This window comes from Astatotilapia calliptera, chromosome 11, assembly GCF_964374335.1.
Source record: "Astatotilapia calliptera chromosome 11, fAstCal68.1, whole genome shotgun sequence".
In the NCBI taxonomy this organism is placed as follows: Eukaryota; Metazoa; Chordata; class Actinopteri; order Cichliformes; family Cichlidae; genus Astatotilapia; species Astatotilapia calliptera.
Genome location: NC_137432.1, coordinates 23,618,623 through 23,634,162, shown reverse-complemented (window position 1 = coordinate 23,634,162; position 15,540 = coordinate 23,618,623). Strand labels below are relative to the sequence as shown.

The window sequence follows — 15,540 nt, the reverse complement described above, 5'->3', positions numbered from 1 at the left end:
ATCCGTACGCCCACCGTTTGGTTAAACAGAAAAGCTTTGTTTGATTAATAATTTACACAGTAAACCAGTAAAATCAACCTTACAGTGTACAAGATGCTTGTCAAAATAAAATGTAACGCCTTTATCGTTCTAAAACAAGAAAATAAGACCCATTCTGACCATTTGTTCTGCTTTGGATAAAAATATGAATGAATACAGTCCTCCACAAGTCATTTCCAGTTATGTTGCCATTGAAGAGAATCCATAAACGTGTACTTCTTCTTCTTTCCCCTTTTCCTTTTTATTTTTAAAACCAGCAATAATGTTAACCAGAGAGGTCTTCCATGCAAATTCACATCTGCAACCCGATGCTGAGATGCTGACAGAAACAAGTCTTAGCTGTCCTTTAAAGTAACCCGGTTCAGCCTGACATCAGAGCCAGCATGAAGAGGAATTTTCAGACTAACATGCCCCCCCCCCCCCCCCCCCCCCCCACACACACACACACACACAAGACAGAAAACAAGCAGTGATCAATAACTTAAGTTGGTATTTGATATAAATTATACAAATTCAAAATTTCTGATGCAATATGTTAAGACTTTAAGATAAAGAAACTATCTAATACTATCTACTGCGTGGTCTAACAACGTACTGTTTCTAATCTATAGAAAAGAGTTTATCGTCTAAAGCAGCGAGTCTGTCTGCATGTCGGCTGCTTTCAGCTCTTTGTGTCACTGTAATTGTGACAGGTGATATGAAAACGATGTAATGCATCCCGGTTTCTTATTATTATCTGTTAGGCCAACTTAGAAAATGTGCAGCACTGTGTTTAGATGACAATTTTCTTTCTTTTTGCCAAATTCTTCCAAGTTTAAAAAGTTAACTCACACTCATATCGAAGGCGAATTCTCCGCTCCATGTGTGTACTTGACTGCTCGTGTAACATGAATACAGATTGTCATCTTCCAGCAGCCCTGATCTGTGTATTCAATCCACATCAAATGTTTGTAAATAAATCCAAATGTAAAAGTTTTTTACTGCTTAGTGAGCAGATGTAGTTTAGTTTATGAGAAGTGCATTACAGAGGTGGTAATGTAGAAACTTCAAGTCTTTGTTGTTTTATAAAATAAAATCAATTCCAGTTGACGCTTTGTAAAATTTCTTTTTTTTTTAAAACACATTTTCTGTACTTGTTGAGAAAAAAATGAGGCAAAATCTTAAAGAGCATCGCTATATCAGGGAGGATGCTTTACAACTAACTGCCTGATATTTATCCTACATGGCATTTAATTTAAAACTAGTGTAGCTATGTGCTGTGTGCCTGCCTCTGCATCACCGCGAGCAGTCGAGGCTCTGAGGCTGATGCTTGTGTGTGCGTGTGCGTTGTTTGTGTAGCTAAGCAGATGTGTGCCTGTCACTCTGCGTTGTTGACACTGTAGGGTGGCGGAGGGTCCAGGCTGTGTTCTGAGGACGGAGTCGGGGTCCCTGGGACCCCAGAGGAGGGGGTGGGTGAGGCAGGAGGCTCTTCTGAATCGGAGTTCTCTAATGAAAGGTCATCAACCAATGCTCTGCGTCCACGCATCGACAGAGGCAGCGCAGCACGTCTGGACAAAAAGGAAGCGGGAGTTAAAAAATGTGTTTTTATTATTATTCAGTTACTTAACTGTTTAGTTTATGAGATTCCAAAAAACAGGGCTCAGAATTAACGTTTAACATTTTCAGGTTAACTGTTTCCACTCTTTCTAAAAAATGACTAAGAATATTCAAACTTTCCATCCAAATTTCACCAAGAAAGCTATTTTTCCCCCTAAACAGAGAACTGTGTAAATGTGCTAGAGACAAAAATATAAGCAAACAACTCAACTTTGTGTTTGTGTATGGAAAGCTGCAGGCTTTTCATACACAAACACAAAGACAAACATACAAGACAACAGACAAACAAATGAGAACAAGAAATAATAATAATAAAAAAAACAATGACCTACATATCTGGTCTCCATTCGGGGAAGCTGAGTGTCGCAGACAGATGGGTAATGTGTCAGTGTTACGTGGACAAAAATGGACGCAACAAAAGAGCAAAGCAAAAAAAAAAAGAACGATGAGAAATTAATGGGGTGTTAACAAAATCAACAGTAAGTGAAGCCACAGATAAATACATGAACCAACACACTCACACACACACACTTACCTGAGCTGGTTGCGGAGGGAGGATATCTCGCGGTTCATGGTCTGGCTGCTGTCAGTGAGTTCCTCCAGCTCCCTCTGCAGCTTCCTCTTCTGGGCACTGGAGCGAGAGTTCTCCTCCTCCACCTCCTCCAGCTGCCTCTTCAGCTGCTTCAGTCGAACCATCGACTTATCCAGCTGCAGGAGAAGAGCAGGGAGGAGGAAGAGGAGGGAAAGGACAGAGCGCAGCAGAGAGGTCGAGTTGACAAGAGATTGCAGGAAAAGAGAGACCAAGAAGAAGGAGCAGGGACAGATATTTAAATGGAGAGATTAGTGTGAGGACAGGAGGACCGATGGGGATCAGGAGTCAGATTAAACCTGGCAGATTATTGCAGATGATGCTTTGGGAGGAGAGTCAGTGTCTCTGCTGTGACTGAGGGATTTATATTTTGTGGTGGAACATGTTCTAACTTCACGATGAACACACAGATGCCAATGCAGGATTAGGATTAGTCTGGACTGAGCTGGATAAATCACTCATTTTAGGATGATTTTTCAACACACTGCCCTCGGACACAATTAAAGCAGCAAGCTTAGCTGACCTGATACCCATTAAATGATTATTTAATGCCCTGTTGTTGACAATGCTATTCTGAGCATACTTAGATAAATGTGACTGACCTGCACGGTGCAGTCAGGGTAATCTTAATTTTCTCACCTGCTCTCTGTACTGGTCTGCATGCCTCCTCTCATCTTCTGCCTGCATCATCACCTCCTTCAGTTTCTTTTCCGTCTTCCGCATCAGTTTGTTGGCAATTGCTCGCTCCCTGAGGGACAAACAGGGTTGTTACAATCAATGATGACTTTTTTTCCCTCGGATGTTTAATGATTCTAAATCTGTCCGGCAGTAATTGCTTGGCCTATAACACTGAAAACCCTCATACGCCCCATGCCATGTATTTACAATCACGGCACAGTTCACATGTGTCGTTTTGTTAATAAATGTTGTAAATGTAACCTATTATCATAGGCCACTTTATTAGGTACAATTATTGAACTGCTCCTTTAGACATACACCTACTCAGCCAATCACATGGCAGCAACTGCTAAAGACCAAACTGAAATTTAGAATGGGGAAGAAAGGTGATTTAAGTGTACCAATTTCTTGATGCCTGCTTCCAGCAGGACAACTGGATACTTTCACATTCACATTCATAATTTGATTCAAGTAATCTCAAATAGGTTTTTTGAGATCATTATTCTCTAATTAACACATTTATAAAGGGCCCAATTGGGGCAGGCATAGCTCAGTAGGTAGAGTGGTCGCCCCATGATTGGAAGGTCGGGGGATTTGAATCCACTGAACGGCTACCCCTAAGCAAAGGAGCAGCACACTGCTCCCTGGTGCGCCTGCTTAGTGGCTGCCCACTGCTTCACTGAGTGAATGGGTCAAATGCAGAGAGAGTAATTTCCCCATGGGGATCAATAAAGTGTACATTATTATTATTATTAATATTCAATGTAACTAACAAATTTACTTTAAACTGATAAAGAAACTCTTAGTTTTATGTATGAAACAAGAAGCGGCCTACACCACTGAAAAATTAAACTAAGGCCTGAACCTATTCATGATTTAATACAAAGCTTCTTTCAGCATTTGGTTTTTCTAAAAGAGCCCATAAAGAGATGACTGTTCAGTGTCTCCAGTAAGTCTGTTTTCTTGTAAGTAGATTTTTCACCAACCAAAGTTAGAATCCAGTTCACTATAAATTATAGACGCTCCTTGTTAGCTAGTGGGGGCTAGCATTAGCTGACAACTACCTCTAGTCCAAACAAAAATTAAAAAAATAAAGTAAAGGACAAAATACTAAATTGTGGACTTCAAATGGTAGCTGCAAACCAATGGGTGATTCCAAAGAGTCCTTGTCTATTTTTATGTACAGTTTGTGTTATAAAACAATTTAATTCCTGAATTCTTTTTAGCAGGTTACAGCTTTGTAAACTGGAAGATTTTTGTACTGATGCATGTGTCTGTTTCTCGTACTGTCTCTCTTGTTCCAGCTGCTCCTCCATCGTCTCAATTTTTGCCTCCAGGGCAGCGACACTCATCCTATGTTTGCCCCTTACTGCCCCCTCCATCTCCCCAAGCCGGGCCTTCAGCTCCTTGTTCTGCTTCTCCAGCTGCTCTCGAGCCGCCTCTGCTTTCTGGGCCAGAGTCCTCTCTCCCTGCAGCTGCACAGTCAGAGTCTCCACCTGCAGTTGAAATGTAGCTGTGATGAGTGTGTGCTTCAAAGTGTGTGACCGAGACACTTGTAGAGTGAACATACCTGTAGGGCTGTCTTCCGTAGTCTCTCTGTCAACAGTTCACTGTTAGTCTGCTCTTCTTCCAGCTCTTCTTCCAGCTGATTGACTCGTGCGTCCAACCTCCGCTTCTCTTCGCTCAGCACATTCCTGGACAAAGGCAATCTCAGTAACAACACCACTGGTGCACAAACCCCCCCTCAAATCAACAAAATGCATCAGAGGTAAAGTTAAACTCACTTTCCAGAACTGCTGCTGACCATCTCGTCTGCTATCTCGTCTCTCTCCTGCTGGGCCTGTCGCTTCTGCCTCTCTGATACAGCTAGCTCCTGCACAGAGACGTTCATGCAGACAGAAAAGATTGGTTAAAAATAAATGCAAGATATCTTAATATTTATATTGGATGGGGTTTTTTTGCACAGACATAGACATACATACCTCTGTAAGATGCAGGACCTCTGCTTCCAGTGTTTGGATTTTCTTTTCACTGTCTTTTGATTGGGAGATGACGTCATCTCGAGTCACCTTTGCCTCATCTAGCTCGCGCAGAACCTCCTTCATTTGACCCTGATAAGGATATTTTTAAATTAAGTACACTGACATTTACAGGAAACTGACTTTTTAAATAGGTGTGGGTACCCTGTTTTACCTGCAGCCTTCGAAGCTGCTTCATCGCCTCCTCTTTGCCACGGTTGGCTGTCTCCACCTGGGCCTCAGCTTCCTGCAGTTCTGCTTCCAGCTGCTTCTTGGATGACACAGACTGAGACCGCTGACTCCTCTCCTCCTCCAACTGGATCTCTAACTCCCTTGCCTGGGATCAAAAGAAGAACATAAACAATCTGATTAACTTGGACAAAAAGTACATACCAGAAACACCAGCACTTTCCTTTTTCATTCTCCATCCTACCTGTTTGCTCAGGGCCCTTCTCTTCTCCTCTCCCTTTTCCTCGTTGCTGCTGATCTCCCTTTCAAACTGAGCCTTAAGCGCCTGCAGGGTGACCTCCAGCCTCAGTCTTGAGTTCTCTGCCTCTGACAGCTCCTCCTCCAGCTCCTGCGTCTGAATGCGCAGGTTCTGTGCTTCTGTTTCCAAGGTCCTCCGTGTGCGCTCCAGCTCATGGACCTGACGCACAAGCATTTAAGAAATGGTGACTCACAGAGGACTGAGACAGAAATAATAAAAAAAGAGTCCCAAGGTGTACAGTCTTACATTTTTGCCCACATCGTCCTGCTGGTTCACCAGCTGCTCCATTTCTAGACGGAGCTGCTTGTTGGCTCTCTCTAGCTCTTCTTTTTGGTCCTGAGCCTCCTACGCACAGAAAGACAGACGATTTACCATCACAAACACAGATGTATGAAAAACATTTATGTGCCGTCTATCAAATAATTTACCTGCAGGGCTCGGGACAGTGCTAGACATCTTGTTTCCTTCTCTCTGCTGTCTGCTTCTGCTCTGTCCCTCTCTTCTGCAAGCCGAGCACTCACCGCCTTCTCCTCTGCCAGGCACTGGGGGGGTCAAGGAGGTAATGTTACTGCGCATAAAGACATTTGCAGCCTTTGTGCGTATGTGAGAAGCAGTGGTATGTTTCTAACCTGGTCAAATTTCTTTTGCCTTTTTTCGAGGGCCGTGCAGTTCTGCCTCTCTCTCTGCAGGGCAATGGTCATGTCCTCTATTTCCTCCCTCAGTCGCTCCCTCTGCCTCTCCACTCTTTCTTTCTCCTCCTCCTTCTGTCGCTCTCTTTGAATGGCACTGTCCAGCTCTCTCTGGAGCTTCCTGCGTATCTCATCGCCAGCTTCCACGGCACTGTTCACCTCCTCTGACTGCTTACGTAGCTCTGTCAGCTGTAGAAGTAAAACAGACACAGGGTGCATACATAAGTCATAGATATAGACAGAAAACTTTACATTTAATACTGACTGTCTGAAGGAAAGCACTTCTGTGATTTTATGAAAAATGTTAACTGATATCTTTCTAAAGCAGCAGTTTAAGAGGTAAATAAAGTCACTGCGGCCCTCAGACTTACCTGCTGGCTGTGAGTTTGGATCTGTCGGCTCAGCTCTTTGCCTCTTTCCTCCTCCTCCTCCAGTCGTTCCATCAGTCCATTCTTCTCCTCCTCCAGTGCTCGCACCCTTGAGGCAAGGGCCATCTTCTGGCGACTTTCGTCCTGTAGCAGTTCCTAAAAGAGAAGAGCAATGGTGCATATGAGGTTGTTTTTGAGTCATCAGTGGATCAAGTTCTTTTAATTTCCTACAGTCAGAGGATTTTCTTCTGGACTTTAAAGAAATAGTTACTTTTTCTTTTTTAAACATGAGGAGTCTGTAACAGTCAAAGGCTAATGTCCAAATCAAATGCAGCCTTGGTGTCTGTGTGCATTTGTTACCCTTGCATCATGCAGCTGGCTCTCCAGGCTGCTCATTTCTTTAGCGAGCCGAAGAGACTTGGAGTCAGAGGAGGACAGATTGCCGGAGAGGGACTCAATCTCACACTAAAAGAGACACATTTAGGTTAAATTCATTCAACAGAACAGAAACAGAATACTTCTTTACTGACACACCTTAAAACCACAAACCAGTAAACTGGTACCTATTCATTTGTACCTGCAGCTTGTGGATTCGCTCCTCCCTGTCCTCCCTCTCTCTGTCAGCCTGAGCCAGACGGGCGCTCAGTTCCTGTAGCTGGTTATCCGCCCTCTTACGACCCCTCTCGCTCTCTGAGCGACTCGCTTGGAGGCTTTTGAGCTCAGAGGTCAAATTCTGCCTCTCCTCCTCCAGCGCTGCCTTGGCTTTATCAAGGGACTGTCGTGCCTGAAGCAGAGCATGGGTGAGACACGGTGAGAGACTGCGCATGTCTCCATGCATGTGCATTTGAATTTTTCTGTGTTTCTCGTACTCTCTTGCTGTTGTCCAGCTGCTCCTGCAGGCTGTCTAAGGCAGCACTGTGTTTGACTCTGACTTCTGAAAGCTGGATCTCGTGCCGGCGAGTCTCCTCTTCAACACATCGTTGGAGCTCACTTAACTCTGCTTCCCGTCGAGACCTGTGGAGTTATAAGAAGTGTGAGTTCTGGTCTGATAACAAAATCACTAAATGTAAACTTTGTTTTGTCCTCATCATCTACCTGAGCTCCTGTTGTGCAGCTGTGCTGTCCAGAGTGTCCTCTAGCTCAGTTCTCAAAGCCTCCAGCTCCTCACTCAGGTCTCGCCGTTGTTTCTCTGCTCTTTCCCGCATCCCTCGTTCATTCTCTACTTCCTCCTTCAGCTCTGACACTTGGGACAAGGCCTCCCTTAGAGACCTCTGAGCTTCAGCACGGCGTGCACCTTCTTCCTCCAACCTGAGAGATTCACAAAAAAACTTCAAAAATCCATTACAGGCTTATATTTTAGTTACTGCGTCTCTGATACTTTTCTGTGTCTCACCGGCCCTGCAGGGAGGTGATTTCTTTTTCCTTTTGAGCCAGACTGCCTCTCAGCTCAGAGGACAGCATTCCCAGGTCTGACAGCTGCTCCTGGGCCTCCATAGCTTCACTCTCCATCCTCCTTTTAAACTTCTCCTGTTCTAAGCGACCCTGCTCTTCACGCTTTAGGCGCTCTGCAAATAGCAATGGAGTAAGTTACAAATCACAGAATTTAAACAGTAAAGTTATTACAGTTGTAATTTTAACTTTGTTTGTTCGTATGTATTTGTCTTGAAATGTGCTGCCTCTTGGCCAGGACTCCCTTGAAAAAGAGGTCTTTGATCTCAACGGGACATTCCTGGTTAAATAAAGGTTAAATAAAAAATAAAATAAGCCTGCATTTCCCCATCCACCCACCAGATGTCACTAAACTCCTGTCATGCCACACCTACCTCAACTTGTTTCCACTTTCTTCATTAGTACCTGTACTTATATCTGTTCTCCAACAGTAAACTACCTTAAAACAGTTCTTGGCTGCCTTGTTCACCCTAAGTTTGAGTCATGCTCCTTGCTTTGACTGCAGAAACCCTGACACTGCAAAAAATAGACTCCTCCATTCAGTAAGGGTGCACAAAAATCAGAGTTTTGACTATTTTGTTAAATGTTCAGATATTTTTATAGAATTCTGGATTAGACAGTTAAACTTCAGACTGTGATTTAAACCATTCTGTTGGAGTTATTTTACTGTCAAGTAGCTGAATTTGGGCTTAAGAGAGAAAAGGATAGTGCATCTATAAGGTGCCTGAACAGAGGGAGGTATGTTTGTCAAAACAAACCAGTGAGTGACAGAAATAAATTATTACTTTCTGATTGTTGCACATCAGTTACACTGTACAGCACTAATAAATACAAAAACCCCTCCGCACTACCATCTGGGATGGTGTTGCATTCCTGTAACTGGGAAGCAGGCTGCACCTTCAGCAGACCTGACACGTGTAACTGCAGCTCTTGACAGACGAGTAGACTAATTCGTCAAATCTTTGAGATCAAACAGGAATTTTTTTTACCTGCCTGAAAGATTCTTGCAGGTGTAAAAGCTCTGGACATATTTACTTTCAAATAAGTCTTCCGCATGTTGTTTTCGATCTAAGTACAAATGGAGCTCTTGATTTTAAAGCTTCATGCAGCGACATATGATCTCTGTCTGTCTGTCTGTCTGTCTATCTATGGGCATGTGACGGGACTCCAGCATCCATTCCTGCTGGGACACCTGCTTCTTGAATACATAAATGTCAACCTTAGTGTGATTACTTGTGTGGAAACAAATTTGTGTGAAGGTCAAAATTCGTTTAGCATAGTTACCCTCCAAGTCAGCGATGACAGCTTCCTGTTTGTTCTTGAGCTTGTTCAAACTTTTTGTCTTTTCCTCTTCTTCAGTGAGCTGGTCGGTGACCTCATTCAGACGCTCCTCCAGCTGTTTCTTTTCCTGCTCAGAGAGAAACGATGATGCGTGAAACATTTTTTTATTAGTAACTGTGCAGGAATAATTGCTTTCAAGTAGCAACCCTTCCTGACCCATTTTACCTCATTGCAATCCCAGTCTCATCATGTTGAATGAAGCTAACATAATGAAGAAAAATGTAAGTGTGCAACTGTAATTGTATTGCTGTAATGCTTGGGTTTGCTATTAAGGTTGTGAAACAACCTTTTTTTCATTGCTTGACAAAATTTAATGTGACGCTCACCTTGCCGAGTCGGTCTCTTTGCTCTACTGCAGTGACCAGGTCCGTCTCCAGACTCTTTACTTTGGTCTCCAGGGTAACCTTCTCCAGCAGGAGGCGTTGTCTGGCGCTTTCCTCCTCCTCTAACTGCTCCTCTAGGTCCTGACAAAATCAGAGAAAGCAATGTCAAGGTAAGCTTGTTTTAATGTCAATTTACAATCATTCTTACAAAGTTTTGACATAAAAAGACAGCAACTTTATAACCTGTATATTCTGCTGCATTTTCTTCTTCTCATTGGCCAGTTGCACACCCCTCTCCTCCTCTTCCTCCAGTCGAGTCTCCAGCTCGCCCAGAACCTCCTCCAGCTCCTGTTTCCGACTGGCTAACCTGGCCCTCATCTCCTCCGCCTCTGCAAACAGCTCTGCCTCTGCTTGCAGCTGGTCAGCCAGCACTGCCTTTTCCTCTATCAGCTACAATGTGACAGAAACGGAGGAGTGGTGATGAGTGAGGCCCCGACTGACAGTAAGACAGGCAAAGACAAAACTGTGGTGGATAGGAAGCACAATGAGGATGAGGTTTGTTTACCTGAACGTGCTTCCTGTCCAGCTCTGTGTAGTCCTGCTCCGCTCGGGTGAGTTGTTCTTTGGCTTTTTGTAGCGCTGCTTCCCGGGTTTGGATCTCCTCATCCTGTCGTGTCACCTGCAGCAAGGGCTTCACCTGTTTGGGTGAGATGAAAGGGGTAAATATAAAGAATATTCCCAATGTTACAAGGTTTTCTACTCTCACACTGCCTTGCCTTTAGTTGTATATTATGTTTAATGTGGGTTGCATTTCATGTCTATGTTGAGAAGTTTGCACAGCACCTTAGTAAATAGTCGCCACCACTGCCAGTTCCTGAGTTTGAGGTAAGCAGCACAGTTCCGCTGCATCACCCTCAGAGCACTAAGCTGCTGTTGCTTCTTCAAAAAGGCTCTGAAAGCAATAAAACAAACAAAATGCATCAATGAGAATCACATTTTTATTTAATATTGCACAGTGTCTAGAATTAGAGGTATTAACACGTGCTGTATTCACCTGAAAAGGTGCTGCAATATTGAGTAATATCAGCAGGTGTTTGACAGGGTTAACAAACAACTTTCAAATTATTGGTAATGAGTTTTGGTCCATATAACTATGTTTTACCCTGTTCTCCAACACACCTTCCACATATTTACTTTGCTGTTTTAGGATATCACTAACATCGTGAAGTTTATTAATAAACGTCATTATTGGGGAGACTTTTTCGGGACATGGAAACTTTTAGACTAAAAATTAAGTCTTGTTATTCTTTAATAAATCTTTAAACAATAGATTATGTAAAACAACTGAAACTTATTTTGTGTCTTAAATGTATGACAGAAATGTACCTGACACCAGATTAATCAAATGATGTATAACAATGAATAGACTTTTTTCCATTTAGTCACCAGTGTAAACATATAACCATAATGAATTATGTAATTCAGGCTTTGCCAAATACCTTTCAAAACTGTTGCAACACCTGAGTCACTGATAGGGGCTGACAAATTGTTAAATATTAATGCTCCTTTAAGAGTGAAATACAAAACTGCCAACTGCACAGATACTAGCGCTGCAGAGAAACCTCACCCGTACTACATGTTTATCGTCCTCCATCTCTTTTACCTCAGGTAGCAAAAAAGGCTGTTAAACTGACCAATAACTAAAGTAACATGAATTTCATCTTATTCAAATTCAAATTTTATTTGTCACGTACACAGTCATACACAGTACGATATGTAGTGAAATGCTTGGACAACTGCTCGTGACCTAAAGAAAACAAAAAAGGAAAGGCTATGAATAAGATAGGAAATAAATATGAAAAATTAAAAAGGGTAAATTTAACTAGGAAGGAATAAAATATAAATTAAGGTTGAAAATGAAATAACTGTACAACACAAATTAGAATGAAGGGTAAATTTAACTGGGAAGAATAAGATAAAATATATAAATTAAAGTTGAAAATAAAATAACTGTACAACAAAATACACAATACACAATATAGAACTATATAAGAATGTATGAAGAAATCTAAATATAAATAAATATATACACAATAACAGCAGCTGTACAAGTATTAACTGGAAATGAAGAATATAGTGACCAGTGTTGTGCAAAAACAAAGTCCAGAAAGTCCAGTGTGTGTGTAAGAACCATATGTGTGGGTCAGTACTGTGTGGTGGTGTGATTGAGAGACCGTATCGCCTGCGGGAAGAAGCTCCTCCTCAGTCTCTCTGTGTTGGTTTTCAGGGAGCGGAATCGCTTTCCTGACCTCAACAGAGAGAACAGTCTGTTGTTGGGATGGCTGAGGTCCTTCACCATCTTCCTGGCCTTGGTCCAGCACCGCCTGCTGTACATTGAGTGCAGGTCAGGGAGCTCGGAGCGGATGGTGCGCTCAGCTGACCGCACAACCCTCTGTAGAGCTCGTCTGTCCTGCATGGTGCTGTTCCCGAATCAGGTTAAGATGTTTCCCGCCAGGATGCTCTCTATGGTGCACGAGTAAAAGTTCCTGAGCACCTTGGAGGGCAGTTGGAAGTCTCTCAAGCGTCTGAGGTGGTAGAGACGCTGTCGGGCCTTTTTCACCACGGTGTTGATGTGACAGGACCATGACAGGTCCTGCGTGATGTGAACTCCGAGGTATTTGAAGCTGTCCACTCTCTCCACTGGGCACTCGTTGATGACGGGGGTCTGGTAGTTCCTCTCCTGCTTAGTGCTGAAGTCCACTATCAGCTCCTTTGTCTTACTGACATTTAGAAGGAGGTTGTTCCTCTGGCACCAGTTCTCCAGATTCCTAATCTCCTTCACGTAGGCCGTCTCGTTGTTATCAGAGATCAGGCCCACCACGACGGTGTCGTCAGCAAACTTGATGATGGTGGTGGAGCTGGTAGTGGCCACACAGTCATATGTGTACAAAGAGTACAGCAGGGGGCTCAGAACACACCCCTGGGGGGCTCCAGTGCTGAGAGTGGTGGAGGCTGAGACATGTCCGCCCATCCTTACTGCCTGTGGTCTGCCAGTTAGGAAGTTGGAGATCCACTGACACATAGATGAGCTGAGTCCCAGATGCTCCAGCTTGGTGGTGAGTGTGGAGGGAATTATGGTATTAAATGCAGAGCTGTAGTCTATGAAGAGCATTTTAACATAATTCCCCCTTCTAGTGTCCAAGTGAGTGAGTGATGTGTGGAGGAGATGAGAGATGGCATCGTCTGTGGAACGATTTGGACGGTAAGCGAACTGTAGTGGGTCCAGTGTGTCTGGTAGTGAAGAAATGATGAAGTCTCTGACCAGGCGTTCAAAGCACTTCATCACTACTGAGGTGAGGGCTACAGGGCGATAGTCATTGAGAGAAGCAGGGTGGGGTTTCTTCGGGACAGGAACAATGATGGACTCTTTGAAGCATGTGGGGATCACCGACTGAGATAAAGAGATGTTTAATATCTCAGTGAACACAGGAGCTAGCTGGTATGCGCAGTCTCTTAGGATACGACCTGGGATGCCGTCTGGTCCTGCTGCTTTCCTGGTGTTCACTCTCTTGAAGGCTCTCCTTACTTCATGCTCGGAGATGACGAGCACGTTTCCGGTGCTGGCAGTATCTTCCTGTCTGCAGCCGTTAGCGCCGCTAACACTAGCATTGTTGGAGACCTTAGCTGCAGCCTTGAAGCGAGCATAGAAAGTGTTCAGCTCGTCTGCCAAAGTCACGGCCGCGTTCGTCATACCAGTTGTTGGTGTTTTATAGTCCGTTATTGTCCTTAGTCCCCGCCACAGGCTCCTAGAGTCACTCTGTTGGAGTTGTGACTCTAGTTTCCTCCCGTAGCGCTGCTTCGCCTCTTTCACCGCCCTCCGCACGTTATATGACGCGGCTTTGTACGGGTCCATGTCCCCCGTCATGAGTCCCGTGTTGTAGGCAGCGGTGCGGGATCTCAGAGCGTCGCGGATGGTTTAATCCACCCACGGCTTCTGGTTGGGAAACGTTGTGATAGTCTTTGTCTCCACGGTATCATCCGCTAGTTTCCCGATGAATCCCACAACCGCTTCCGTAAACACGTTGACGTCATCGTCGGAGCTGTTTCTGAACATGCCCCAGTCTGCGTCATCGAGTGCGTCCTGTAACGCGGCCACCGATTGATCCGTCCAGCGCGCGACCTTCCTCTGAACCGGAACTTCCTGTTTCAGCCTTTGTTTGTATTTTGGCATGAGGAAGATGGCGGCGTGATCAGATTTGCCAAACGGGGGGCGGGATTGTGCCTTGTAGCCGTCCTTCCATTTATATTTTATATTGAATTTATATATAAAAGACATTAAAAACTAATGAGATGCCTATAATAGTTCTCTATTAGTAATTAGTCTTACTTGCGTGAGAGAAAGCCTCTGGCAGCGCTCTGGAAGCGTATGATGGTATCAGTTATCTTTAGGTCTCTTTCTTCTTCCAGGTGAGCTAGGACTCCAGCTCTGAAGAAGACTTTACTCTGACCCACCCTGAACAGGTTTTTATCCAGCTCTAAAGCACTGATCTAGAAGAGCAGCAGGGGAGTTGGTCAAGCTTCTATCTGAACAACTGTATGTAATGCTGTGAAGTTTTAGCTGCTTGAAAGTTACATACCATGAGTTCTGATGCCTGTTTGCCATCCATGAAGGTGCGAGGAATGGCATTAGGGGTTAGGATCTCATATCTGGAAGACAAATGATAAATGTGCGATTGAGTGAATGATACGATGAGCAGAAAGGTCTACTGGCAGGTGCCATAAAAGATTCTTAAAGTGGCATGAAGTGTGTGCGTGTAGTTCACACTTCACGAATCAAAAAGACCATCACAAATACGCACCTCTGTCTGAACTCCTGGAACGGGATGCGGTTAGGGAATCCTTGTCTGCATATACGGATGCCCTCCAAAACACCATTACATCTCAGCTGGTCTAAAACCAGGTGAGGGGAAAGCTTACCGGCCTGAAGAAAAGTAAATGGGTAAAGAGTCAGCAGAAAGAAGGCTATTATCTCTTCTCACTAGTTCATCCTGACCGCCTGCCTCACCCTCTTCTCGTGGTTGGGGATAATGCAGCGGAGGAAGTTAGGGTTGGTGTTCCTCAGTGTGGCCATCAGCTTGGTAAGAGACTCCTTGTAAAGCTGCCCAACAGTCCTAAACATTCCTTTCTTCGTCTTCAGTCCTGCTGCTCCAAATGTGACCGGCGCGCTGCTCTCTCCTGACGACACCTGGTCCAGACCCACAATCCTGTCCACTAGAAGGAAACAGAGCACAGGGTCTCACTTTTGGCAGAAATGATCAATTAGCTGAAGTTAAAAATAAATAAATAAAAAAGCATGATTTGGCATTTCATGAGTGAGTGAACAGGTTAATGCTATTACACAATAGCAACAACACCTGGTTTCATATCTCCCATCAAGCTCTGGACAGAAATAATATATGAGATGGATTTCGGCCATCATTAGTTTTTAAAACTAGAACCATAGCATCTATTTCCACAGCCAGTACACACGCACACACACACTTAATACAGTGCATGAGTTTCACAGGTAATGTTTTTCAAGCTCAACCTGTCAACTTTGGACATGTCTGCACAGGCAAAGCTGCAGATCTGCCTGAAAAGACTGATGGTTTATTTTGTTAAGTGTATGAAGCTAATTTCATACACAGGAGTAAAAAGTAGAAAGAACAGAGAGGCCAGTATCACCACTCAGATCAATATGCTCCAGTTCATCAGATGTGATCTAAACTAAAAAAACACACTGATCACTGATGACTAAAGCTAAAGGTCTACACTGGTTAAACCATGCTACGCTATTTACATGTCAATACTCTAAAGCAACATGTTGCGTCTCTAAAGCTGATTCAGGATCACATTTCTGCACGCAAGTACGCTTTCATTTTTTTTGTTTAGAGACCATGCACGTTAATTAACATGACTATAAA

At 43.8% G+C, this 15,540-nt stretch overlaps 1 protein-coding gene across 7 annotated transcripts in view; it reads right to left on the bottom strand.

Moving 5' to 3' along the window:
• Positions 1 to 255: 255 nt before the first annotated feature.
• The window catches only part of myh14 (myosin, heavy chain 14, non-muscle), a 30,249-nt gene continuing 14,964 nt past the window's right edge, over positions 256 to 15,540 (bottom strand). For 5 of the 7 annotated variants that reach the window (XM_026185953.2, XM_080308336.1, XM_026185955.2 and 2 more), the window contains 28 exons: positions 14,643 to 14,848; positions 14,437 to 14,558; positions 14,215 to 14,284; positions 13,965 to 14,125; positions 10,421 to 10,529; positions 10,143 to 10,274; positions 9,821 to 10,027; positions 9,581 to 9,718; positions 9,198 to 9,321; positions 7,858 to 8,029; positions 7,560 to 7,772; positions 7,334 to 7,478; positions 7,042 to 7,248; positions 6,825 to 6,929; positions 6,468 to 6,620; positions 6,037 to 6,285; positions 5,836 to 5,949; positions 5,654 to 5,752; positions 5,354 to 5,566; positions 5,096 to 5,257; positions 4,885 to 5,013; positions 4,687 to 4,775; positions 4,473 to 4,596; positions 4,190 to 4,398; positions 2,864 to 2,972; positions 2,171 to 2,343; positions 1,968 to 1,991; positions 256 to 1,586 (listed from right to left, as the gene is read on the bottom strand). In XM_026185953.2, coding sequence (XP_026041738.1) covers positions 1,397 to 1,586; positions 1,968 to 1,991; positions 2,171 to 2,343; positions 2,864 to 2,972; positions 4,190 to 4,398; positions 4,473 to 4,596; positions 4,687 to 4,775; positions 4,885 to 5,013; positions 5,096 to 5,257; positions 5,354 to 5,566; positions 5,654 to 5,752; positions 5,836 to 5,949; positions 6,037 to 6,285; positions 6,468 to 6,620; positions 6,825 to 6,929; positions 7,042 to 7,248; positions 7,334 to 7,478; positions 7,560 to 7,772; positions 7,858 to 8,029; positions 9,198 to 9,321; positions 9,581 to 9,718; positions 9,821 to 10,027; positions 10,143 to 10,274; positions 10,421 to 10,529; positions 13,965 to 14,125; positions 14,215 to 14,284; positions 14,437 to 14,558; positions 14,643 to 14,848 — 4,148 coding nt within the window. In that variant the 3' untranslated portion in view covers positions 256 to 1,396. Of the gene's footprint in view, positions 1,587 to 1,963; positions 1,992 to 2,170; positions 2,344 to 2,863; positions 2,973 to 4,189; positions 4,399 to 4,472; positions 4,597 to 4,686; positions 4,776 to 4,884; positions 5,014 to 5,095; positions 5,258 to 5,353; positions 5,567 to 5,653; positions 5,753 to 5,835; positions 5,950 to 6,036; positions 6,286 to 6,467; positions 6,621 to 6,824; positions 6,930 to 7,041; positions 7,249 to 7,333; positions 7,479 to 7,559; positions 7,773 to 7,857; positions 8,030 to 9,197; positions 9,322 to 9,580; positions 9,719 to 9,820; positions 10,028 to 10,142; positions 10,275 to 10,420; positions 10,530 to 13,964; positions 14,126 to 14,214; positions 14,285 to 14,436; positions 14,559 to 14,642; positions 14,849 to 15,540 lie in introns of all 7 variants that reach the window. The other 2 variants (XM_080308337.1, XM_080308335.1) reach the window with 2 other exon arrangements.